This window comes from Ambystoma mexicanum, chromosome 6p, assembly GCF_040938575.1.
Source record: "Ambystoma mexicanum isolate Mex_15411 chromosome 6p, UKY_AmexF1_1, whole genome shotgun sequence".
NCBI classification, from domain to species: domain Eukaryota; kingdom Metazoa; phylum Chordata; class Amphibia; order Caudata; family Ambystomatidae; genus Ambystoma; species Ambystoma mexicanum.
Genome location: NC_090935.1, coordinates 743351243 through 743377082, shown reverse-complemented (window position 1 = coordinate 743377082; position 25840 = coordinate 743351243). Strand labels below are relative to the sequence as shown.

General features: G+C 43.9%; 1 protein-coding gene across 2 annotated transcripts in view; it reads right to left on the bottom strand.

Annotated features, from left to right (window-relative positions):
* ADGRV1 (adhesion G protein-coupled receptor V1) overlaps window positions 1-25840 on the bottom strand; it is a 2479945-nt gene that overhangs the window by 166324 nt on the left and 2287781 nt on the right. For both annotated transcript variants that reach the window (XM_069627623.1, XM_069627624.1), the window contains one exon: window positions 14836-14957. In XM_069627623.1, the coding sequence (XP_069483724.1) occupies window positions 14836-14957 (122 nt within the window). The remainder of the gene's footprint in view (window positions 1-14835; window positions 14958-25840) is intronic.

The following is a 25840-nucleotide window of genomic DNA, read 5'->3' as shown; positions in this document are numbered from 1 at the left end:
GAACTCTTCACTATTATCCAGGAATTGGAAAACCCAATTGCCCCTACAGACAATGTCCCCAAGGACAAATCCTGGTGCACCAGCATCCAAAATGCCCTAGCAAATAAAATCACAACCGTTCAATCTAAAATTGCAAAGATAAAAGCCTCCTTGAGCCCTAGTCGAACTCATACCACCCCACCGGAAGAGATACCCAGCACATCCACCCAAAGCAACTTTAAACATCTCTATACTGGAAACTGAAAAGGTTCTTCTATCCCTTAAACCTTCGAACTGCCAAGGCGACACTTGCCCTGCGCAAATCATCAAGGATGCAGCCAGATATTTAGCACCCTTCATCTCGAAACTAATTAACGCCTCTTTCAATACGAGTACTGTACCCACAAACCTTAAAGAATCTTGGGTACTGGCCCCACTCAAAAAACAGACACTTGACCCAGCAATCCCCACTAACTACAGGCCCATTACTACGGTCCCGTTTCTCCTTAAAATCATTGATAGAGTAGCCTACCTCCAGATCCAAAACTATCTGGAGTCACACCAACTATTAGGTTCACGGCAATCTGGCTTCAGACCACTTCACGGTACTGAAACGGCCCTAATCGACCTCAAGACACAAATCGACGAGTTGAAGGACAAAGGTAGTACAGCTATGCTCCTCCTCCTTGACCTATCAGCGGCCCATTTCTCAAGTGAAGCTATAGCATGGGTACAATCCTTCCTAGCTAACCGTACGATGAGAGTGTTCTCCCCTGTAGCTGCAGCGGACCCAATCCATAACACTTGTGGTGTCTCACAAGGCTCATGTGTCTCCCCGACAATGTATAATATCTTTACCAAGCCACTCTTTGACAAACTTGACAGAATAGGGGTAACCTATACTAATTATGCGGACGATACACAGATTCTCATACCACTATCAGGCAACTTTGTCGAAGACACAGCTCTAGTAAACCCTCATTCAGGCATGGATGGCCTCCCACGGCCTCTGCCTAAATGACGACAAAACAGAGATACTGATCTTGGCCTCCGACTCCAACCTAAAAAAACGTAGTCCCAACTATCGCAATTTCAACATAGATGGTAACACTATCAAGGTGGCAACCGAGGTAAAAACACTAGGCTTTTACCTTGACTCCACTCTATCTCTCAAAAAACAAGTTAATACCTTGGCATCCTCTACAGCGTACACCTGTAAATTAATCAGGACCTGTAGACCTTACCTCTCCAAAACTAACTGCATCACGCTAGCCAACACATTAGTAATGTCGAAGCTGGACTATTGTAATGCCCTCTATGCAGGAGCTAATAAAACTATCATAAATAAAATGCAAATCCTTCAAAATAACGCTCTTAGAGCAGCCCTTGACATACCCCATAGAGCACATATTTCCAACATTAGGAAAGACCACCACTGGTTAAAAATCAGCGACAGAGTCCTTCTCAAGACACTATCTCTCACCAACAAAGGGCTCAACAACACAGCACCCCCCTACATCTTGGCCAGTCTGACCAGAAAATTGTCCAGCCATCACACCAGGGCTACTAACCACTTCCTGCTAGGAACCCCCATATTTAGACGATCCAAAGCGGGCGGAGTAAGCTTCCCTGTTAGAGCTGCCCAGGCTTGGAATGCATTGCCCACTGCACTGAGAGCTAACCTACCCTACTCCAGTTTTAGATGTAAGGTAAAAAACTGGCTCTGGTCCAACGACAACTAATTTCGCTGTACCTAACTGCTGTGATACTCCTGAAACCCGGTTCTAAGACTATTTTGCTTTCACCCTTTTACCTCTTTGTATATATGTACTCTCAACACTGCAACATGTTAGTTCTCATCTCAACTGCTTGTATTGACATGTATTGCACTGTATTGACATGTTTCTTATCCTTTGTATGCAACCTAAGCTTAAGTATCCTTGTACCTGCTGTACCTGTTTTGTGCGCATTATCAAATAATAAACTAAACTAAACTATACATGTTCCTAGACTGTGCCAATCTGCTGAATACCCCAGCACCTCCTCTTCAGTTTGCACAGAGCAGGTTCACAGGTCACATGTTCATTTCTGACAGCTGCTGTGACACAAAGTCACTGCAGCCAGGTGTAACATTTTAACTTCTACACCTCTGATTCCCAATGTAACAATTGTTGCCTTATCTCTCTGGTGGCAGGTTAATCTATACAAATAAGCTATACCTGGCTGTGGTATTTTGACTGATTAGAGCACACACTTATTAATGCCACACAATTCTGAAATCATACAAGTTTCAGCTCTGTGAGCCCAGCCCAACTATGTGAGTGCAATGTGTATTCATGGCAGCCTGGCCATCTGCACTACTCCCAGTGAGACAATAAATAAGATGCTGGCTTGCTTTGATTCCCTTGAAGGAAGGGTAACACTTCTCTTTAGGTGACAGGACCACCCACCAGGGGATCTTCTGCACACTCTGCTTCAAAGGGGCACTCACATAACAATGTCCAGCCCAATCATCAGGGTGCTGCATTCCAAAGGGCCTATACAGTTGCAGGCATAGGAATGGGGCAAAGTTAGAGTAGCCAGAGGGGCAAACTGGACCGAGGAAAGGGATGATCCTAGTTTTCTGTGGTTCTCTGTCTCCTTCCTGTCCCCTAGGGTCACTTGTTACAGCAACAGGAATTGGACCTCTCAGATCAAGCTTGTTTCTGCCCAATCCTCCATTAACATTTTACCTTATTAAGGAGGGGGGTTCCCAATCCTTCCCTGGTTCATCTTTGGACCATCGAGTGAAGAAGAAGGATACACTTTTGGAGCAATGTTGGCAGTGAATGCTATTCCACATTTCTCTGCCTTAAAGGCGAAGGCAGAAGGCCTCCAAGGGAGAGGAGAGATCTGTCCCCTAACCATCCACAGAGAACAGTGTGGGTGATTGCCGTTGGACAAAGGCCTCAATTCTGGCTGCACTGGGACCAGTACTCTGTTCACTGAAGGTGAAAGATTCCCTGGAGGTGCCAGACAAACTCCTTGGAGTGGGAGTGCAACCAAGGGACTTTCCTCATCCCTGTGGACCCTGGATTTGGCCTCCCAGCAACCTAGAAATTAAGAGCAGCTCTGAGCCCTGCTTCCCGCATTGATCTGCATTAGAGCTACACCAATCTGTACATTGCCTGCCTGTCATAGGCTTCTTTGTGCCATGTGACTTTGCCACGTCGACCTCACTGTGGTTTGGACTCAGTCGATCAGCTCACCAACCCAACGCCGAATCTCTGCCTCAGGAATTTCTGATAAGGCAGGCTCAACGCTGCTAGGGCCCCGAAGATAAGACAAACGCATTGTGATGAGGCCTTGTTCCCCTAGTCCACTTTTGAGACCATGGTGACTTTTAAGCCCTCACCTCTGCCTTTTCCTTGAAATACCATCCTTTAAACAATGACATTGTTGCAACTGCTTGCCTAATCAACCCTGCTCAAATCCCCAGCATGCTATTCTAAACAAGTTCTGCATTTTCTGTATGCTCTCCAGAGAGGGGAGGGGCTGTTATTAGTGTTTTTAGTTTTTTGCATTTCTGAATGTTTAATTAAAGCATATATAGTAATATCGAACCTTGATTGGACATTCTTTTTTGGGGGAGTTTACTAATGCTGTGTGGCTTGCTACTTTTAACACTTTGCACACAATGCAAAGGAGGTATACCCTTCCTGTCGGGCTGTGTCTGTTTTACTTTTACGTTTGGGTTCACTGCTGGTTTAGTAGCAGTGCGGGCATAAGTATGTGGTTTATCCACTACTCATCCCTGTACTGCTGCAGAGCAGTAGTCATTTCATCATAGTTATGGCTGCGCACAAGCCACGTTTCTATGCCTCTCATTCGAGCCATGGATTTCCAATTGTATCCCAACATCCAGCCATCCGATGGAAGTAAAAAAGAAGTCCTGGCTGGAATGCCTTTTGTAGCCTCCAAGCCGCTCACTTAAAAGAATGAAAATAGTGAAAGGAAATAGTGCTAACCGTGCATGACATATAGGAGCCAGTGATAGAAAATGATTTCATTAAGTTAAATCCTGTACAAAGCGTGTTTATTCAACACCCCCTAGTACCACTTGACCTCATGGTCCGGAACAACACTAAGTACCTTTAGATACATTATTGCTATTCAGTAGTACATGGTCACAGGTGTTCAAGTGGTTTGTCTGTAATGGTAAACACATTCATGACAATACTGAAAACGCAGTGAAATGTTGCTTTCATAACACACATAAATAATACAAAGGTACCTTCAAAACAATTTAGAATAGCTCACTCTTATGGCGTGAAGAGGCATCAGTTAGGCCATGGACTAAATCCTGCCAGAGAGTAAACTAGTCCACATATTTATATTTTTAGTATCTGTTCCCAGTAAACATACAACAGTCCAGATTTAGCGACTTCAAAAATGCTTTTATGACTAAGATTCAAAACATGGAAGTTCAGGTAACATGACTTCCTTTGACCACATTGGAACTCATGTTGAATTGGAGCGTTAACGATGATGAAATGCATAAAATTCCTTTCGTGAGGCTTTTATGCTTTTCACTTATATTACACCCCATTTTCTTTCATTTGTATGGTGGAGAGAAGGGGTGGATTGTAAGTTCGTTTCCGCTGTCTCCTTCCTCTCCGCCATACAATTACTCCAGCATTTAAGCCAGCATGTATTGTCATTCTGTGCAAATGCTGTGGAGTACTATGGAGTCCGTCTGCTGTTCACACTAGCAAAAAGCAGGCAGACTCTTTAGGAATCCATTGTAAACGCTGCCTGACATGTACATCATAAGTAGCGTTTACTCTGTTTGCACAGCAGAGTGCAAAGGTGTGGTGTACAAGCATGTTTGTCAACTTATTACACTCCCTGTTGCACTCCACCATGCAAATATGGAAAATTAGATGGCAAGAACGTGTTTATAAAACGTTTTAAAGTAACTGGTCCCCGTCACCTCATTACAGGAACCTCGAAAATGAGGCCCGTAAGCATTGCTCTAGAACTCTGATCAAGTAAACCAAAGTCATGTTTTCCAACTTCATCAACACTGCTTTTGTGCTGGGGTGGGACTGAATTATTGCAATACATACCTCTCCTTAGGTGAGTGAATGCCAGACGCGTAGTCAGGATTGTCTAACAAGTGGGGCCTGAAGCTAATGTCGTTCGGCCCACCGCAGTGGCATTAACATCTGTAAATGCCCACACAGTGCTGCTGAGTGGGCAGCTACAGATTTTGTGTGGGCCTTGCCCACTCAGGCCCTTCCCTTTCTACGCCTCTCATGAATGCAAAGATTATGGTTAGTAATCCCCTTTACGCTGTGTCTCATCCTTCCTCACAGCACTCACCCTTTCAGGTTACCGCAGAGCTCATGGTAGTATCCCAAACTTTCCAATACCACACTGTGTATTCCCTGGTAGTCCATGCCCTATCTCTTGCTTGGCCCATAAAGTTCCCAGGGTCTGGGGCACTTCTGAAATACCCTCTTTGTGCTGTTTCCCCACTCCCTTCGAGTGGTGGGGCATTATGACAAGAGAGGAGACATATTATAATAGGGATTACCATCTGTAATCTTAACTCTACTCCAGGGTCACTGTTAGACCCCCCCAGCTCTTTTTGCTGGACTTTAGGACTTTTAATTTCGATCTTGGTGAGAGGGAGACCTTTTTTCCCACTCTCTCATGTATTTTCCTGTGTTTCTTTTGACTTTGGAGTCTGACGAACTCCATAGGCTTAATCATTACATTGTGACACACAGCACCTTCAGTGCAGTGGCACAGGGAAGTCTCTTAGATTTTCCAAAGGTTTAAATACCTTCTCTTGGTAAAACTACTGTTTACAAGAGCAGTGAAGTGAAATTGACTTTACTTACATTTTTGTAACTTTCTAGACCCAGCACACACTATCTTACAATAGGGTGCTGGAGGGGTTACTTAGTATACCATTTGTCTAGTTTCTCATGTAACATTTTTATGTTACCCTTTGGCTGGTGGCAGTGGTGTATATTTTCCTACCATTGTGTGTTTTTACTGCGGGCTGCAATTGCAGGTTCAGTAAGACATCCATGGGTGCCCATTTTGTCAAAATGGCCCTGGTCTTCTTTTTTCACCATTTATTGTTGGAAGGGTCCTTCCTGAGATTTACTCTGCGTGCCAAACCAGGTTTGGTCCCTTTGTTCATTTTGTCTTTGGCTGGGTTCACTGGTGAAGCCCGCCTCTGGCTCCAGCGTGTCTGGCAGGGGCAGGAAGTGAGGGAGGTGACAGAAACCCCCTGTGCTTAGTTTCCTTGGTTACAGGAATGCACCCAAAGGTGATTGGCTGAGGACAGCCACCCTGCTGTGTGATTGACAGCTAGGGTGCGAATGAATGGGAGAAACCTGCATAAAAGGCAAGGCTTTTTGCTTGAAAGGCATATTCGACCACTGGATGAAATAATCCAAAAAGAACTTGGAAGAGACACTTGCACCAACTCCTGTACCGTTGGTTTGCCCGGTGAAGCCCTGCTGCATTGCTGAAGCTCCAAATTCACCTCGACTAGAGAAGCCCTGCAATGGACGACTTCTCCTCTTGGGTTGGTGGGACCAATCAACCCAAAGTGAGCTCGTCTGGACATCCTGTCGGAGCTGGCTGTACTTCCATTGCTGCTGCAGGAACTGATTGCCAGGGAGAGGAACACCAGGTCGAGTGCTTTGTTTTTAAGTCAGACCCGAGCTCCAGGAAGATCCTATGGACTCCCATGAAGCAGGACTGACCAAGCCTGAGCCACCTCAACAGAGTGCTGGACCCCAGATGCGAGGAAAGTCCATAGCGGTATCCGAGAACCGCAGTGGTGCTGTTTTTACGAGAGCCGCGAGAAGCTGAATCTGCGAAGTGCCGTTGATCTGAGGTTTGCCCATTACTGCCGCCGACCTTCCATTCGTAGTGCAGGAGTCCCCAGATGTTCTCCCTCTTGTCCCCAAGACTGAGGCCCAGGAAAACAAGATCTGCAGACCTACACAGGAACAGAAGCCACCTGGAAGCAGTTTATCTTCTACCCAAAGGTACTGTAAAACTAAAAGGACTTACCTCTTGTCATGTAGCTGTGCTAGTTCTCAGTTGAGACTTGTCTTGGTTGCATTTGCAGAGCTGCTACAGCTTTGCCCCTCACAAGCCTCCCAGCTTGTGGCCCTACAGTGATTTCAATTTTATACAAAAGCTTCTAAAACATTGTGCAAGACATTTTACCTACCTGCAAGACGTGCTTCAGCTCACCTAGACTTTTGCTTAACTAACATTGGCTGTCCTGGCTCCCTGAAAGACTCTTCTTACCTCTGACTTTGGGCTTTGCCTTTCCCTCCAGGAAAGGGTTCATTTACTTTGCATTGAAGGGGTCAAAAAGTACTTACCTGCTTAAGAATATTTGTTAACCATTGTTTTATTCCCTTATCTTCTCCTTTTGACAATAATCACAGTATTGCTCTAAATTTACCAGTGATATATTCATGTCCACAGTGTCCTAGTTATTTAAGTCACCTCAGGGTGTACGAAAAATCTGTGTGCCATTCCAAATGGGTATTTACTGATTTAAAGAAACTGGGAGTGTGTTTTTTGAAATATATTTGCGTGTTACTTATATATTGCTCCCGTCTAAGGAAGGCTTATTCAACTGACTGTTAAATAAATTAATAATTGTTTAATCAAGAAACCTTGAGTGTAAGTGTTTATTTGGATACTTATCACTGTGAATCTCTGGGTAACAACCTTACTGCTCACATTGACCCCTCTTGCGATAAGCCTGCTGGTCAGTCACTCTACCAACTTGTGTAGTACATGCTTACACCAAAGGTTGGGTTAACTATTGCCAAGAGGTCAAGGCTGGTGCAGGCTCCCACAGGGTACTGCATACAATCATGCCTAACAGTCACCTCCAACATCAATCATGCTGTACTCCTTCATCTACGACGTTATACCTACTTGTCAATCAATTTTCACCATCATCATATATTCAGATTGTAACAAAACAAGAAACAGAAACACTATAGCGCCTATTTATTATCAGCATCAGATTCACCACATGTCTCAGTTGAAATTGGTTGCCTCCAACAGACGGAACAACCAGTCTTTCATCTGCAAGATCTGTTTAATGTTTATAAACCACAATGCAAGTTGAATAAGTTGGCACTGTGGCTGCTCCAGGAAGGGGTACCTGGCAGGCTTTCAAAATGACTATCCATAGTCATCTACTCAGGGTAGCTACCGAGGGTTTGACCTTTCAAATTTCACAAAACATGAAAACTATATGCTCACATTTCTGAAAAGAGAAGAGGAAGACCTTTCCAAATATGTGACTACAGCATCTTTAACATCTAAGGTCTGGTATCCCATGTAATCAGTTCAGGATGTAGAGGTCACAAATCACAGGCAAAATAACCTCTTGACACAAATGAAAATTAGTACAGAGTTTTGGAAGAAACCTGTTGAATCTTGGATCTTGGACTTTGGAATGAAATATGGGTTAGAACATTGGTAGTAGCACAGCGGGATGGATTTAGAAAGGTGGATGATGTGGCGTGTGGAGTAGGACCCGTAAGGAGCAGCAGCAGCTACAAGGCTGAATGACATGCACCGAATAAAAACTTTATCTAAGTACCTTTGTCTGGGGATACTTCATTTTGGGACAAGTGGGAGAATAATTGTGCTGGCAGATAAGCAAGATGAGTAATGTCTTGAGTGCAGACTCTTGAATAACAGTCAGCAGAGCTGAGCATTAAGAAGGCTTGGACAATGGAGAGGCAGTGAGCGGAAGTCCAAAACGTAGAGTGAACAGAAATTTAAGGAACCAGCAGCATGGGAGGAGGCACTCTGTAAGGGCGAGGAGTGCAGATTGTGAGAGTGCACTGGGGTACTGCAGACCGTATCGCGCTGTGAGGAAAAGCCCTGTGAGTGCACGTAACACAAATCTTTAGCAACACCACGTGAATTAGAAGAAAGGACCCGTGAGTGCACCAAAAGTGGTGTAAACGTTACCAAGCAATGGGAAAACAGAGGCAGAGCGTCTTGCCGCAGAGCGTCTTGCCTCATAGCGACTGCTCTAATAAATTTCAGAGTAAAAAGAGTGGGGATAATTGATGGAATAAAAGAACAAGTAATGCATAAATAAACAGAAGAAGTGACTGGAAAAAGTAATAATGGATTCAAGTGAGAGGAAAGAATACATTGAATAGAGAGGGAGATTGGAAAGCATGAAAAAAACAATAGAATTGCATTGTGAAACCTAGGCCTTTTCCCCACTTTTCAGGACTCTCAAACTTTGATGTGTTTTCTCCTGTTTTTAAAATTGCAGTGTGAAAGTCTTTAAAATCTGATTGTCTGTCGTCTTGTCATCTCTCTGTCTCATCTGCTTGCGCCCTGCCATGTGTCCTTCCCTAGTGTTCTCCCCTTCCCTCTCCCTTCCTCTTCTTTCCTCTTCCTACCTACTCTATGGTGCTCTCTGTCTATCCTATCTTCTCTAACTACTTCTCTATTGACTATCCTGCTCTCCTCACCAAATCTGGTAGGAAGAAGTTTAAAAAGGACATCCTGGTCTCCAACCCAGCCCTCCCTATTGCTGACACCTATACCAGTGCCTTATCCAGGCAAACTTTCACTGCCATCCTCTTTGTCGTTCCCTCGCCACACCTATGAACCCTACATATCGTCTCTGTGCTCTCTCCCTTCTCCTCCTCTCCCATTAATGGTGGCACCCAGTGGGAGGCCCTCCTGGCCTCCTTCCACTCCTCTAAGGTCATCATTAATGTTTATATGAATGGTATTGTCTTGGTCCAAGTCCCTCAGGCCAATCTTCTCCTCTTTGATAGATGCTTCCCGCACCTCATCAAATTCCTCTCTTCTGCTGGTGTCCCCTATCCCCCCCTCCACGGCTTCCTCGCCTCCCCCTGCTGCCTCCTCCTTGGCTACCTTTCTCTCTACTCCTTCCTTTTCTGCCCCCCCGGGCTTCTTCTACATCTCTGCAGGGCGTACGTCTGATTTGTACCCCTCCCCGGAAGTCTTTCAAGGACAGCAACCTTCTCCATATTGCCACTCTAAACTCTCACTCAGCTGCCAAACACTCCTCCGACATCTGCCGTCTTCTGGAGGAACTTGACCTTGATGTCCTCTGTGTCACCGAGACATGGTTCACGGCCAGCTCTGTCACGTGCTTTTGACACTCTCCTCCATGACGACTATAAGATCCTCTCCATGCCCAGGTCCAACTGTTCCGGAGGGGGTGTAGCCCTGATCTTCCCCGAGTGGATTCCTGCCTCTGTCATGTCTACGCAGGCCTACTCCTCTTTTGAATGCCTCGTCTGCAGGCTCTCTCTCTCTCCAAGCCATTCCCTTACTGTGGCTACTATCTATCGGCCACCTGGTCAGATCTCCTCCTTCCTCTCTGAGTGGGGTGACCTCTCCTCTTCCCTCCTGGTCTCCACCACTCAACTCCTCCTTCTTGGAGACTTCAACATCCACCTAGATGCTTCCTGTCCTTTCTCTGGACACTTTTGTGACCTTTGCTACTCTCTCTCACTCTCTATTCTCCCCTCTGGCCCGACTCACTCTGCAGGGCACACTCTGGATGTTCTGATCTCGTCAGACCTTCCCCTTTCTATCCCTCTCACCACTCCTTTCTCCTGGAGTGATCACTTTCTCCTTTCCTCCCAGCTCACCCTCTATACCCCTCAGGCCAAGCCAACTCCATCACTGCCACCCACCTTCTCGGTCATCCGATCCATGAAGCGCGTGTCAGTTGAGGCTTTCGCCCCCACTTTCTCAGCCCCTCCTCTCCCTTTGCCTGACTCACACCCTGACACAGCCCTTTCCATGCTCCACTCTGCTATATCTGATACTCTTGATATTCTTGCCCCTGCGATGAAGATCGGCCTGAAGCCCAAAGCCAAGTGCAACCCCTGGTACGACTCAGACCTCATCACCGTTAAACGCAAGCGCAGGATGGCTGAGAGGAAATGGCGCGCTTCATGTACATCCTCTGACAAACTGGCCTGCCGCCTGCTCCAAAGGCAATACTGGCTCTCTGTCCTCACCAAGAAGAGAGCTCACATCCAAGCCTGTGTCTGCGGCATCTAGCAACACGGCTGAACGCTTTAAAATCTGCAAGGAACTGGTCAATCCTGCTGCAGTCTCTACCTCTCCTGTCCCTTCCCAGGCCCTCTGCACGGCATTGGCTTCTCATTTCATCTCAAAAACCATGGACATCCGGTGTGTGCCGCCAATTATCTCTGCCTTAAGGCCAGTAAGACAGAGATTCACCTTATCAGCACACCTGCTCCCTCCTTTCATGTCACTCTCTAGCCGGCCTCCCTTGTCCCTCTTCCTGCTCCCACCTGTGAGGCTAAAAGCCTCGGGGTCACCTTCGACTCCATGCTCTCCTTCTCTCCTCACATCTCTGACGTCTCCAAGAAGTCACACTACCAGCTGCACCTCCTCAGAGGTATTCTTCCTTTCCTCTTTTCCCCAGAAGCTCACTGTCTCCAGAGCTCTGGTTCTCTCTAGTCTGGACTATTGCAACAGCCGCTTTCTAAATCTGCCTGCCTCTACTCTCCGCCCTCTGCAACTCATCCAAAACAGAACTGCAAAACTTGTCCTTGGCCTCAAGCCCAGGGATCGTATCTCTCCAGGACTGAAATTTCTGCACTGGCTCCCAGTGGCGACGAGGATTAAGTTCAAAGCCCTCTGCATTATCCACAAGGCCTTCTGGGGCCTGAGAACTCAATACCTTCAACTCTCTCTTCCTAAATATCTTCCTTCTCAAGCTCTTCGCCCATCCACCTTCTCCAAGCAACGAGTTGGTGGTAGATCTTTTTCTTCTGCTGGGGCCTCCCTCTCGAACAGCCTCCCTGCCTCTCTGAAACTTGAGGAGAACCATCTATGGGTTCCGGAAGCACCTCAAGACATTCCTCTTTGCTTCTGCTTTCTCTCCTCCTCTCCCCTGCTGGTCTCCCGGCTGAAACTGTAACTGCACTGGTTACCTGGCTACCCTCTGAAATCGGACCTAGGTCCCCTCCCCGCCAGTTGCACCCCTGCACTGCCCCTCTGGCAACTCTTGCACTCGTGGACTGTTCTGTATCCTACAGCCCCTACCAGCACTTGACACATGATGTCTGCACTTACCCTTGCACTTGCCACCATCTGGCCACACTCTTATTTATTGTCTTTATTTATTTACTGTTATCCTATGTACTGCGCTGCCCCCTCCCCTTTGCCCCTGCACTTTTTCCCTCCCCCGCCCTGAACTTGGGCAATCTCAATGCCACCTGTCCTAGTAAGATCGTTGTCTCTGTCTTCCCTCTGTTCCCCCTCCCTTGCCTCGTCGCGCCTTGAAACACTTGTGTATAGGCGCGTTTTAAATGCCATATCATATCATAACCCAGTGGACACACAGTGATGCACATATCGCAACTCACAGTGCTGTACTACTGCTCTAGAAATAGGTCCATGCTGTAAACAATAAAATAAAACATAAAATAAAGGCATATGTACATTGTGATTTAGAATTAACACTGAAATCCTTGGTAGCATTATTGAATAAAGGCTCATCTGATGCAATTTAGGTCTCTGCAAGCTTTAGACATCTCAAATGAAAATGTGGAACAACACGACATTTGATTGTTTTCTGGTGTAGTTGATGAAGTAATTGCAATAATGTTCTAGAATGAACACAAAGAACTGGATGGATTCATGGGTGAAGCTGATTCCTAGAGAATAGTCAGAGTTAGACGCTACTGTCTCAGAATTTCAATGGTAATGATGAAGGACTGGCTTTTGCTTTTGCCAAATTGTCAGTCTTGAGGTTAAGAGGACAAAAAGGGTAGCAGTGGTCGACGATGGTTGCGAAAAAAGCAGTGACTAAAATTACATCGACCCGCACAAGTGCTATCCAAACACTGGCACGTACACCAAATCAGTGCCAGTGCTCTCCAAATTGATACTATACAGCTCTATAATTGACCCCATTATCCATTATGGAAAGAATTCTACAAATTAGCCCCCCGCCATTGAGTGATCACTGCCATTAGAGGAGTTGAATGTAACAGGGTACACTGGGTGAGATTTGTAACTGAGGTTTCTGGCTCATATGCACATGTACTGGACATTGATGTCATAACAGTATTGATTACTAGGATCCCTCCAACGGAGCAGATGTTGAATCAATGGATTGATATTAACACTGGATTGGATTGGTACTAGCCATAATTATGCTGCAAATTACCCCGTGCAGTAGAAGCCATCTTTGTACTAACAATTTGGTCTATTAAAATGTCCCAACAATCAGACTCTCAGAATGTGAGTTCTAGCTTCTGGGTAGGAAACTGCACTGGAAATGGTGTTCAACCAGGCTCCTATGAACTTTCTGTGAATTGTGTAGATTAACTTTCTCCCACTGTTGGTCTATTGCATTGCTTGCTTCAAAGAGTCTGTTTGAATTAGGCAGTTTTCAAAATATGGATTTTTAAGTAGTATAACTTAGTTTCGGCCACAGTATCATGGGGGGAAAGCACTTTTGCAAACTCTATGAAAATGGATTTCAGGTTGATAGAAACAACTTTGCTTTGGTATTGAGTTCCCAGAAATGGAGTCGAAATAAGGTACATGTAGATGTATATCTTGAGCATTGATCTTTGTTAGGAGAAACACTGGTCTCACTATATGAATAATAGACTCATGTGTGACCCTCTTGAAGTGCTTTGAACCCATGAGCTGCTTCTCCCCATTCAGATCCATAGTCAATGTTCCTAATGGTTTCATAGCAACAATGATGGAGAGGAAATCATTTGCTCGCTAAAGCTCAGAACTATGGCCCTCAATCTCGCCTTCCTGGGAGATAAATTTTGTCTACCAAGAATTTTGTCTTGTTTGTCTTTTAAAAATGATGTCACTACTGAATGTGAGAACTTGATCTTTATAAAAAACGACTTCCAATTTGATCTGTGTAAATAACTTTGTCCCCAACTTCTCCAAAAGCTTTAATCTGGCTACCAACCCACATGGTTAGAGGCGCTGCATCCTCGGGACAGCCCAGATGCCTGTAGGACGTGGAAGGAGATGCTGAAGCACACATTTCACATGTGCAAAGATGGGATTGTTAAAGGATTTGCCACATTTTGGCTTCTTAAATAATGGGCAAAACTGCCCACAGACAGCCATGAACAAAAAATAGAAGGAAGAAAAGAGAATGCCTAGCAATTAGCTACCTATCTTGAAGAGACGAAAAAGGAGCATGGTAAGTGAATTGGGTTTAGCAGTCATCCATAGGCTCCAGGAGTGGGGCCAGGGTGTCTGTTAGCATGTTCTGTTAAGAAGAGCAGACATAGTTCAGTAAGTAGAGGAGTGGGAATAACAGATAATGTTGGTAAAGAATGGCCCTTTAGTCCTTGGCTCAAGTCTACCACATTTAGTTTACTCACAAACCTCAATGCTCAGGTTTTAGAGCTGTTTTTCAAAATTAAATGACAAACTTGCAAACAACCCACAGGAAGTATTCAATCGACCAGATTAAGGCACACGTTACCCCTTTAAAAAATGCATTGATAGATACTACTAATATATGATTTTATAGCACTTCATGTGACATGTCTCCAACATTTAAGTACTGGTTTAGAAATAGCTATTATCACCCAATTAATGTCCCTCAGTTTATCAGCCTCAGAAGGATGAAAGCCTGAGTCACCCTATACAGAGTAGCCACATAATCTATATACCAGGGGTTAGAAGGTATCCTAGGAAAATAGCCTCTTGGTGATTGTCTATGGGGAATTTACAGCACAGTTATTTAAAATAAATGATTAAAAGAGACACACTTTTGCTTACCTGGAGGCTGTTGAAAATGACAAACAAGACTAGCATCCAGAGGTGCCGGTAGGCAATGTGCAGTCCACCCCACAACCAGGTGATCGAAATCAGAGCAAATAAGTATAAGACGAGCGGGATCTCTGAAAATCAAAATGTAACTTTATCTTAGTATTGAAGACATTGCAAAACATACACATTTAGCAATTTTACTTTTTACTTTGTAAAAGCATTTGATTTGTGGGACAGGCCACTGTTAATCAACATCTGTGTAATTTCCTAAGAAGATGTGTTTAAAAAACATTCCACAGATGAAAGAGCTTGACTTGGCAAGTACCAATGTGCAGAACTGGCCAGCCAACTGACTTGTACTGCCTGGTCTCGTTCCTTCAAATAAAGACAAGAAAATGAGGCCACTCATTAATCGCAAAACACCATACTTTAAGCAGTCCAGAAAAATGCCTCTGATCCCTTACTACGACCACATCTCTTCATCATTCAAGGTATGAAAACATTTGCAGTGCAACTCCAATGAAGACCTTTTTGGCCTCATTATATGTAGTTTAGCTTGTCAACAAGCATGTACCATAACATGCATGACCTCTGAGAATCCAAAAAGCTCACCCAAACAAAACATTTAAAATGTCTTAAATGTAGATGTGTTTTGGAATATGAGATGCCCCAATATACAAGGAAGAACAAAACAAGTGAAAATTAGGTGGAGTTTCTGACAGAAAAACGTGCTCTGTGGAAAAAAAGAAGGTCAAACATAAAAGCTGCAAAACATTTTACGCTGAGCCACGTGATGAAATTGATGGTACGGTGCATGTTTTAATTGAATTATAATCTCTCATTAATATGATAACTTTGGTCTCACTCCCCCACCAGTACAACCCTACCCTACAGTTCTGGGAAAGAAACAAGCAGTTTTATAAAAAACTCAAATTTATGTAAACAAAATAAAGTCAAATCCACACAAAACTGATCTTCAGCTTTATGCCATGGAAGTCACCACAATGTCATACACTCAAACAACTGATAAACAAAATTGTACCTGCCTGCATGAATCTATATTTCACACTCAAGTATAAATTCCATAACCAATTCTGTATATTGTGGCGAACCAGAAGGACTCGAATGTGTGACTCACATGTTTCAAAGGTCTTTATTAAAAGTAAATGAAAACTCCTAGTTTGCCCTATCTCTATGAGGGAAATTCCATTCCTAGAAACTAAGACCAATAGTGCTTGTAAAAAGAAACCAGTCCTTGGTCCAAAATCCTATCCAACTAATCTCACGCTAGCACTTTAGAAAAACTAACTAAAAAGAGAGGCTGGAGCAGTGGCCTCTATCTCAGGCTTCTGCCTAGCCCAGTCACTTGGACAGTTAGCTTCTAGTTAGTTCATCAATAGGACTAAACAGTTCACAACTTTACAAACCTATCTCTAATTTTCTCTGAACATGCGTATGCAACCTTCAATCTACATATGTGTGCATATTTCAGCCTACATATATGTGCAACATTCTCTGAACATGTGTGTGCAACTTTCAATCCACTTCTATTCATTTGCTTTCCTAGCTGCAGGTTTTGGGCTGGAGATATACTTTTCTCCATTAGAAGGTACGATGTTAAAGCACTCTTGCAGTTTCACATAAAACATAGGTCTCCCTGTGGATTTCATGATAAGGGATTGCATTGGTGTTAGACTGTACATGAATTTCTGTCAATAGAATGAGTATTCTAAGCTATCGTCTGATGTGCACGTATCTATTTAATAACATGCTACTACCGGACTTAATTATAAATAAATCTCTGTCAGATGATAGAGCTTCATGACGGCTCCATGGCCCAACTCCTGGCTACACTGGCAGAATACATGGATTCTACTTTGAATGGCGATTCATTTTGCAGCACCAAACTGCATTTAAATTTCACTAAATGATTTCAGTTTTGCACCAACACACATTAGTAAAATACACTTAGTGATGTTGGAAATAAAATCAGTTGTACTTTCAAATAAAGAAAACAGTGCCATTTTGTCTTACTCTGCTTCTACATCCTTTTAAAGCAAAAATCTTCAAGTTATTCCCAGCCCAATCTTATTCCTAGGGAGTTACCACAGACAATTCTGTAGGGCAATCTGGAGTTATATCGGGGCTGAGTACTTACATTTGATATGTGCTTTCTTATTTTTAAAAATCAGCATGGATCCTTTCAGTTTGGAGTTCTTCCAGCAGCAATGTACAATTTACGTGCTATGGTCAGGCTGATCGTGACTGCCAATCTCCTACAGGGACGTCCTACTGCAGCTTCTATGGAAAACCAACACAGTGGGCGTCTGTTCTCCCTCAGTCAGCCATCTTTTTCCAATTATATCCAGAATAATACTGATAATCATGTCTATGTGCAAGTTATTTTATTATTAAAACTCCTGCAGTAATCTTGTGACTAAGTGGTGGGGGCCATTCACTCCTTGTCTTGTGACTGCCAAGGTGGGGAAATCCACCCTATCCTTGTGACTTGAAAGGATGAGAAAACTGACTCATAATCTCATGATAAGGCATTTGATTTATGTAATATAACTTTTGATGTGAATGTGCTATTGTGGCATTACTTGACTATATATTTATGTAGATAATATTTGTTCATATGCTTTTCTTATTTTCATCATGGTACACAATTATTTTATCTATAATGCACAATTGGTTTTGGTTCCTAGGACCTCCCACTATAAAGTTATAGAGTTTCAAATAATTACATCTCTGATTACTTGACCAAATATGAAACTTTTGTTCATCTTTGACTTAAATGTATCTGAAGAAAATACAGTTTTCAGCCACACCACGTCCTCAGTGTTATATTGCAAACAAGCGCTTTTCCATAGTTCTACTCTAAGAAAGCTCCATATATGATTTTCTCTTGGAGTAAACACTGTCCCGTGACAAGAGCCTGGTAAACTGGTTTGAACAAGATCAGGTAGGTGAATGTTACTGTAGACAAAGCATTGTCTCGTGATAAGTCTTCTGACACAAATTCCTGAATTCCTTGGTTGGGGCTGCACTGTTCCAAGCTAAATCCAGTTTACATGTAATCAACACAGTCTGAAGTGGAACAGAAAAATGGGCTATTCAAAGTAATGGAAAGGAATGGTGTTTCCTTTCCTCATTTATTAATGAATGATTATTCTCATCACATTATTTTTCAGACTTTAGCATTGGCAGGAATTATGCACATTTTAAAATTACAGATTTATTTTCTCTACACATAGGATCTGAATTATAGCAACATGTCCAGAAAGAGAGTTATTTTTAAGATTCAGATCTGCAAAATAAAAGCTCTGAGGCCCAGGCTAAGTTATATTGCTGGTAATCTCACTCCAGATCGTTTGATCTGTAATCTCACTCCAGATCGTTTGATCTTAAAAAAGTGGATACTTTTGTAATTTGTGGAATTCTCTTTTACTTTATTGAATAATGTCTCTCCGGAGCACAGGTGATTATTCATATTTCGCAAGTGCACCCATTTTATAATTGTATTGAGTAAAATGCAACAATCTGGCATTAATAAACACTTTTGGGCAATGGGTTTCTCACTTTATATCTAAGCAACTTCCATGTTGTCAGGTTACTTCAGGGAAATATCTTTCTCATCTATTCATGCCTTGGTTCATTTGAATGCACAATTTAATCCTGACAGTACTAACAATGACCCTTTAGAACAGAAACATAATGTGGAAGCCACCCCTGTATGCAAACAAAAGGGTTAGTTTGGAAAATCTGGGTGGTGAAAATTTGGCAGATGACAAACATTTATAGAAAAGTGCTCCTATAACCATGGCTGGAGGCCAGGGGGCTTGAGAAAACAGAATTTTATGGGAACGATTATCTTATACACCCATGAAATAACTGATTCTGAAGAAGGCAAGATGTGATTAACTGTTTTGGTTAAAGATGGCATAAACTATTACATATATCATTACCTTCATTGAATGTAGATGTTTATGCTTCCCCACGGCCTCTTCAATTGACTGGTACAGCCTACCTACTGCTGCACGGTAAGGCATTCTCAATTGTGCGCTCCAGGATTTGTCCACTAAATGGTACTGTATAGTCTGCCATACAACATGCTTGTAATGGATCCAATCACATTTCTCCATAGCACCTACTGCTACCTGCAGATTTCCTGTGTTCTCCTATTTTGTTGTCACTTCCTGAGGTGTTTTACTTATAAATAAAGTATAGCATGGATGTGTGATCATTTATACACAGTTTGTGGTGTGGTTATTCAGTGTCCAGGTGAATATTTCCATTACCAATTCAGTGATTCTCTTTGTGCATTTGCAGTGTAGAGGAGGAGCTAAATAACCCCACCTCAACCACCTCACCCATATTGCCTATATTTTGGGAACCAGAGTGTGGGACACGTGCGGTACCAGTGAGAATACTGATACCGAGGAGAATCCTGGAGACAAGGTTCCCATTGAGGAAGCCATACCTGCATATGAGACAGTATGATGGCCATTTGAATGAAATCCTGGAAGAAGCAGAGAAAATTAATGGCCAAGAAGAATGGTAACGTCACGCAGAGCTGAGCTGACGTACATGGAAAAGATGCAGAGACAAGAGAATGTAAATATTCTATAAGGCATCAAGAAAAGATCGAAGATAAGTGGCATCTTGGGATCAAGATGAAGAAGCTTATGTTACAGAACTGATGAAGATATCAAGTCAGTTTACACGTGTACAGATGCAAAAGAAACTCAAGCAGATGAAGTATTCTTGAGGCTGGCTAAGTACTCAATAGAGTGCGTCATGCGCCAACTTATTCATATATATATACATATATATATGAATATAGAATGGATGTTTCCACTACTTATCATACCAGAGCTGGGCAAAACAAGGAAGGCCTTGTTTCCAGTGTGTTGCAGTTAGAAAACAAGTGAATTACAAAGTGAATCTCAGAAAGGCGAGACTGGATGAGCCAAGAAGCAAGGTCTTATCAGGCTGGGGTGAGCAGACATTGGATACAAATCGTGTGAAAGAACAAAACTCTTGTTCAGAAGACATGGACAAAAATAAGAAAGACGTCAAAGGTCTTCTAAGAAAATAATATTTTAAATACACTAAGGCTTGATTTTGTGGTCTTCAGTTACATGGAGGGATGAAGTTGGACGAACATGATGGTCACACCAAAGCATGAGGGCAGAGCATTCCTTCACTCCCCTAAATTCTCCAGAGCGAAGAACACTCCCAAGGACAAGTTCAAAGCCCTAAATGACAGCAGACCACTGAAGTGATGATAGATGAATAAGCTAATTGGTAGGAAGCTATGGTTGACGACTAGCTCACCAGCACCTGTAAGCCCAGTCTGTGTGCTGCTAACGTAGGTGGAAAAGTACTGACAGACATTATAATGCCAACCAATGATAGGGGGCTGCATGATTAAGGGTCCTATAGTTTGGGTAGCCAGTGGGACGTTGTTTATTTGGTGACGTTCATAGTGAACTGTTTTAGGGGAGGGCTTAGTTGCCCCACCTGATGTTAAGAAGCCTATTACTTTTCTTCACTCACTTAGACTAGTATAGATCGTATACGTAGAGGTTCCTTAATAGCCTATCACATTTGCCACTAGATTTATGTAGTTTGCTGTTAGTAATATGCAGGTTAAAGTCACCTATGACAATTTTTTACTATATAAGAATGTTTTTTATGAAGTTGTTAATGTTAATGTTAAAGGATATTTGTACCACGCACTATCACCACTGGAGTGGTCCCCTGGTGCTCTGAGATGCATTGAGAGACCTTAATAATAATAATAATAATAATAATAATAATAATAATTTAGCATTTATATAGCGCTACAAACCCTCAGGTATCTGAGCGCTACTTACCCATGGTGTGTGGTGCTCATTTATCGACTTTGGAAGGATGAAAGGCTGAGTTTGGACCTGCTGGGGTTCAAACAAGCATCAGCAGGCTCTGCACAGATGTCAAAGCAAGCGCTCTACTCGCTGTGGTATCTCAACTTACGCTGACTCATCCGTTGATGTCCGTTGTACTCCCTGTTTTAGATCATTGATATTAAAACAGTTATCCTTTTGCCAACTACCTGAGTCGTTTTGATTATTGATGTTTGAGTAACCTCTACATCCCCATCCACCTCAAGGGTATTGCTACCTCATCTTAAAGGGCTGGAAAGTCTCCAGTTCAGCAGGATACACATCTCCTGCATGGAAATATCCCTAAACTGTCAGACTCCAGCTCACTGTAAGGGAGCCACTGGGAAATTCTTATTTTTTTCTTAAGGAGTGGAATAATTTACCTTTCAAAATCTGTCTCCTCTTACAAGTGAACATGGGTGGGTTTCTCAATTCAGTTCTTTGTTCTAATAACTTGTAGTTCTAATGAATCTGTCTTTTTATGGCTCTACTGTGGCTAGAGAAGGAAATGACTCAAACTCTTCTTGCTTCTAAAAGGAATTTTTTGTTCAGGCCCTCCCAGAATGATTCAATTTCTCTGAATTATCTGACTCCTACCTGTGATTGATCCAATGTGCAGTTTGTTTCTATGTGCTCAAGAAGCTGGTGATGGGCCATTCTCAGTTTTTTGGTAGAGCTCTGGTTGTAAGACTTAGGACAGCAGTTTGCGCTCTAGATCCTCTGGATTTCCCTTGATGTTCTTCGTCCCTTAGGATGTATATATTCAACATCATTTACATAGGAAATCTTTGAAGTACAGCACTTGCAAGTTTAATAAGGGGAATAGTGAAAGCTACCTTAAAACCTCAAGATGCTATTTCTCAGCGAATCAATAAATTAAAGAGGGACTTGAACTTGCTAGCCATAATTTGCCAAAAGAGGATGTTTTGCCAATATCCGGTGGGCTGGTGAGCCTATAAGGTTGCCTGTTTTCACAAAGTGTGCAGAGGTATGGTCCTCACAGACATCAGGCGATCCTTCAGAAGTGGATTCAGAATAATGTTCCCTACCTTTGAGTCAAGTTTGGTTCAATTGTTTATAGTGATTGGGGTAGCCCACTCCTCCCAGATATGGCAGCAGCTAAGCACCATGTAAGCTGCTTTATTAAGCAATAGTTTTGGTTGCCCGAGGAGCCCAAAAAGTACCTCTGCCATCAGCCACTCTGTTTATGGAATAGTTGGGCACCAAATGATGCCTTCCTCATTCCGAATGCATCTGTGGTATAACCCTATGGTGGATATAACCGACTCTGCCTGGGACATCAGATAGTTCTGCATCCTACCTGGAGTGCATTCAGATGGTGAGTCAGGATCATTCCTGATTCAATTTTTCTGCCCATCTTCCCTATTTCATTTTTACCTTCTTTATCAAAGCACTTGGTATCACATTTTATATGAACACGGTATGAATCACATAACAGCATTTAGCAGCAATGGAAAACATAAATCGCAGACAAGAGGCCAAGAGGCCAATGCTATCTAGCAACAGGGAAACAGGATGGTGATGACATCAAAGGTAGGCAAGCACATAATACAGTGGATGAGCCAGGGGGACAAGATACAGGTGCCTAGCCTAGTTTAAGGGGTTTCTTGAGGGTGCAGTAGGAAGGAGCAAAAGGGCTGCCACACATCCCGAGGGCGGCGCTCACCGGTTGTAAGGATGGCCATTGGTCTTCATTTGCATTGGCCCAGGCACCCGCTTGCAGCCATTGCCTGGATGTTGTGTTTGAACTAGTACAATAGTAGGCCTCAGCGCTAGTAGTAGACATTTACTAGCAAGTTCCTGCTAGGTCATCAAACGGACAATGCGTGGGAGTGGCTTCAATTCTCTTATCGATTACATCGGTCAGCATTGAACATACCTCCACCCAATACCCACCCAGCCTCGGGCAATTCCATATCATGTGGAGGTAGCTAGCATCATCATCTGCGCATCTGGGGCAGAAGTAGTGTTTGCCTGTGAGAACAGGCGTAGTTGAGCCGGAGTGAAATTATACCTGTGCATTACCATGAGGTGTATTAGATGAAGTCAGGAATTGTAGGACACCACTCTGGTTTGCTTGCACATGTCCCCCCAGATCTCATCAGTAATGTCCAGGTTCATATCCCATGCCCATTTGGAACAGATCATATTTAGGGGCACTGAAATTTGGCTCTGAATAACGCTGTCTAGAGTATAAACAATGCTGAAATTATTATATACCGCAGCATAGGATAATTTGCAGGTTCCACAGGGAATCCAGCCCACTGCCCCCTGAATGTTCTACGTAGGCCAATGTATGCAGCCATTGCGAGGACCTATGCTGCATAACTATAGGGCGATCATCTACAGTCAAATGATTTCCATATCGGTGCATATCACAGAGCAGGCAAAATCCACCATGTGTCCATCATCGCTCTGTAGCAGGGTCTACTCTGCGGAAGGTCGGTACACAATTACATATGGGGAGGGCACTATGATATGGATAGGTCACCCCTAGCAGCTTCCATAACCTCTGCTAGGCCAGTGCGGTCCCCCTCAGAGGGTCGAATGAGCAGCTGTCTGAAAACCTGGGAAGAAGCACAAGGGACCTTATTTCCCGGCCCTGCGTGGAGTATTTTTTGAGTTTGACATGTGGCTTGGGTGTGTCGGGGGGAAATTCTGCCGGGGTCGGCCGGGCCGTCATGTTAGTGGTCAAGGGTTAGTCAGGTGATATATCTGGGTTGTCCCTACAATTAGATACATGAGAATTGTTACATGAAGACCCCTGATGATTGGTTAATGTTAATGGCGTCAGTGATAAGAGCCCCATGTTCTGATTGGTGCGCTCGCGAGCCTCCCAGTCTGGGACCATCGCTGTTCCCAGCTCTCGGTGCACCTGTCATTTGCAACAATGTTTCACTATGAGTACGTGCAGACAATGTGAGGACTTATTCATAAGCTGGAAGGCCGACTACTTCCACTGTCGCAGGTGTCCATTGAGCCTTTTAATTGTATCTGCCTGTGTCTTGTAACGAGGGATCCAGACGCCTTTTCTGGCCTTGGCATCCTGTCAGGTTCGGCTTGGTCACGTGAGGTGGGACCGTGTTTGAGGCAGAATTCTGCACAATTAATATTGTTTTTCCACTGTGTGCCTGGTTTAATTTGCAGGTGTGACTTTGACGTTGGTGTGCGGCGTGCGAGGTTGCAACATCGTGCCCTTGATGGTCTGCTTTCGGAATGTGGGTTTGCAACATTGCGACCTTGGCTGTCTGCTTTCGCCGGGCTCATTCTGCAGGATCAGCAACCTGACTCTTGTTCTTTTAACGTCCATGGAAGCTCTTGCTTGCGGCCTACTTAGGCCTGGTGTATAGGTGGAACCGTTTGGTGCACAGGCGCTTTAGGTTATAGTATCATATTGTCTTATCCCCAGTATCGTGTCTTCGTTATATTTCTCATTATGTCACCTGGTTTTAGGAGAAGCGTAAGCAAGCTCTTTAGATGGGTTCATGATGCGTCTTGCGTTTCTGCATTTTTGAGCGCCTATGTGGAAAATAATAAAGATGCACGTCCGTGAGTATGTCTGTCGCCTACGTCATAGCACTGAGTATATTCTTCGTGTAGATTGGTGCGGGAGTGTCCGGTGTGTATATTTGCACAGGTGTGCTGACCGTTGGCTAGGTCGTCATGGCATCTCTAACGACGTGTAGGTTTTAGTCTAGTTGATCCGTGCCGCAGGTGTCGGCATGGACAGGGCGGGCTGCTGGGCAGGCAGATGGACACATCCGTATGTTCCTGTACCAGGGTATTTCATCGTCTGGTAGATGGGCAAACTCTTCTCGTGGCGGGTGCCTGGGCCGTGATCCTTTAGGCCAAGCGCGAGAGGGGAAGGACGGGAGCCTGGTCTTCCATTCTCCCACTTCAGGTGCATCGTGAAGAAACCAGTAGGCTGCACCTGCACCTCTAGCCAGTACAACCAAAAATCAAGGGCTGCAATCCCCTTCTGTTAATAGGGCAGCGATAAGGTGTCCCACTTAAGACGCATTGGTCCGGAGTGCCACACAAATGTGTTTATATTTCTTTCCGCTTGCACGAAGAATTCAGCTCCAGACCATAACAGGATTTTCTGAAGGAAGTAGAGGAGTTTGGGAAGAACTATCATCTTAAGTAAGGCTATTTTGCATGCAATAGTGTGAGTTGTGACATGTACTTGGTGTAGATGCGGGATAATAAAGTGGCATGTTGTCTGATGACTACAATTCAAAGCTATTGCATCGCGGATGGAGCCAAAGAGAAACCAAGTAAGTTATGCGTTTCAGCCAAAGCACCCGTGAGGTGAAACATTTCCGACTTGCAATTTACACGCAGGCCGGATACCTCCCCGAATGCAAGAACATCACGCATTATCGGTGCTAGGTCGATATGAGGGACTCTTGACATAGACTGTTGCATCATCCGCATACAGGGATATGAGCTTAGGTGCACCAGTCATCTGGACACCCCAGTGTCTATGTGTGTGTCGTATGAGATCTGCCAGTGGTTCAATAGTGATTGCAAATAGGAGGGGAGATAAAGGGCAGCACTGACGCATGTCCCTGGCAATGTGTATCGCGGCTTAGAGCATCCCATTCAAAGAGATTCTTGCAAACAGAGATGTGTACAGTAAGTGCACCCCCCGCTGTTTAGTTGGGACCGAATTCACACTTTTCTAAGGGAGCAAACATGAATTGCCATGAGACTGAGTCAACTTTTGTAGTCAAGCATGGCCGCCACTGCTTGGGATTCCAGGTTTATTTGCGCAAGGATATTGAAGAGTCGATGTAAATTGAGCACTGGTGACCGTCCAGGTATGAAGCCAGACTGGTCAGGTTGAATTATATAGAGCATGTATGGCATCAGGCCCATGGCTAATATCTTAGCAAAGATTTTTGCATCCAAATTTATTAAGGAGAGAGAGTGGTAGGAATAGCAGTCCTCTGCAGGCTTATTGGGCTTCAGGAGGACAATGATGACCACCTCTCTCATGGTGGAGGGGAGTGTTTTCAGGTCAAGGGCCTCATTCCACACCCTGTGGAAAAAGGCAACTA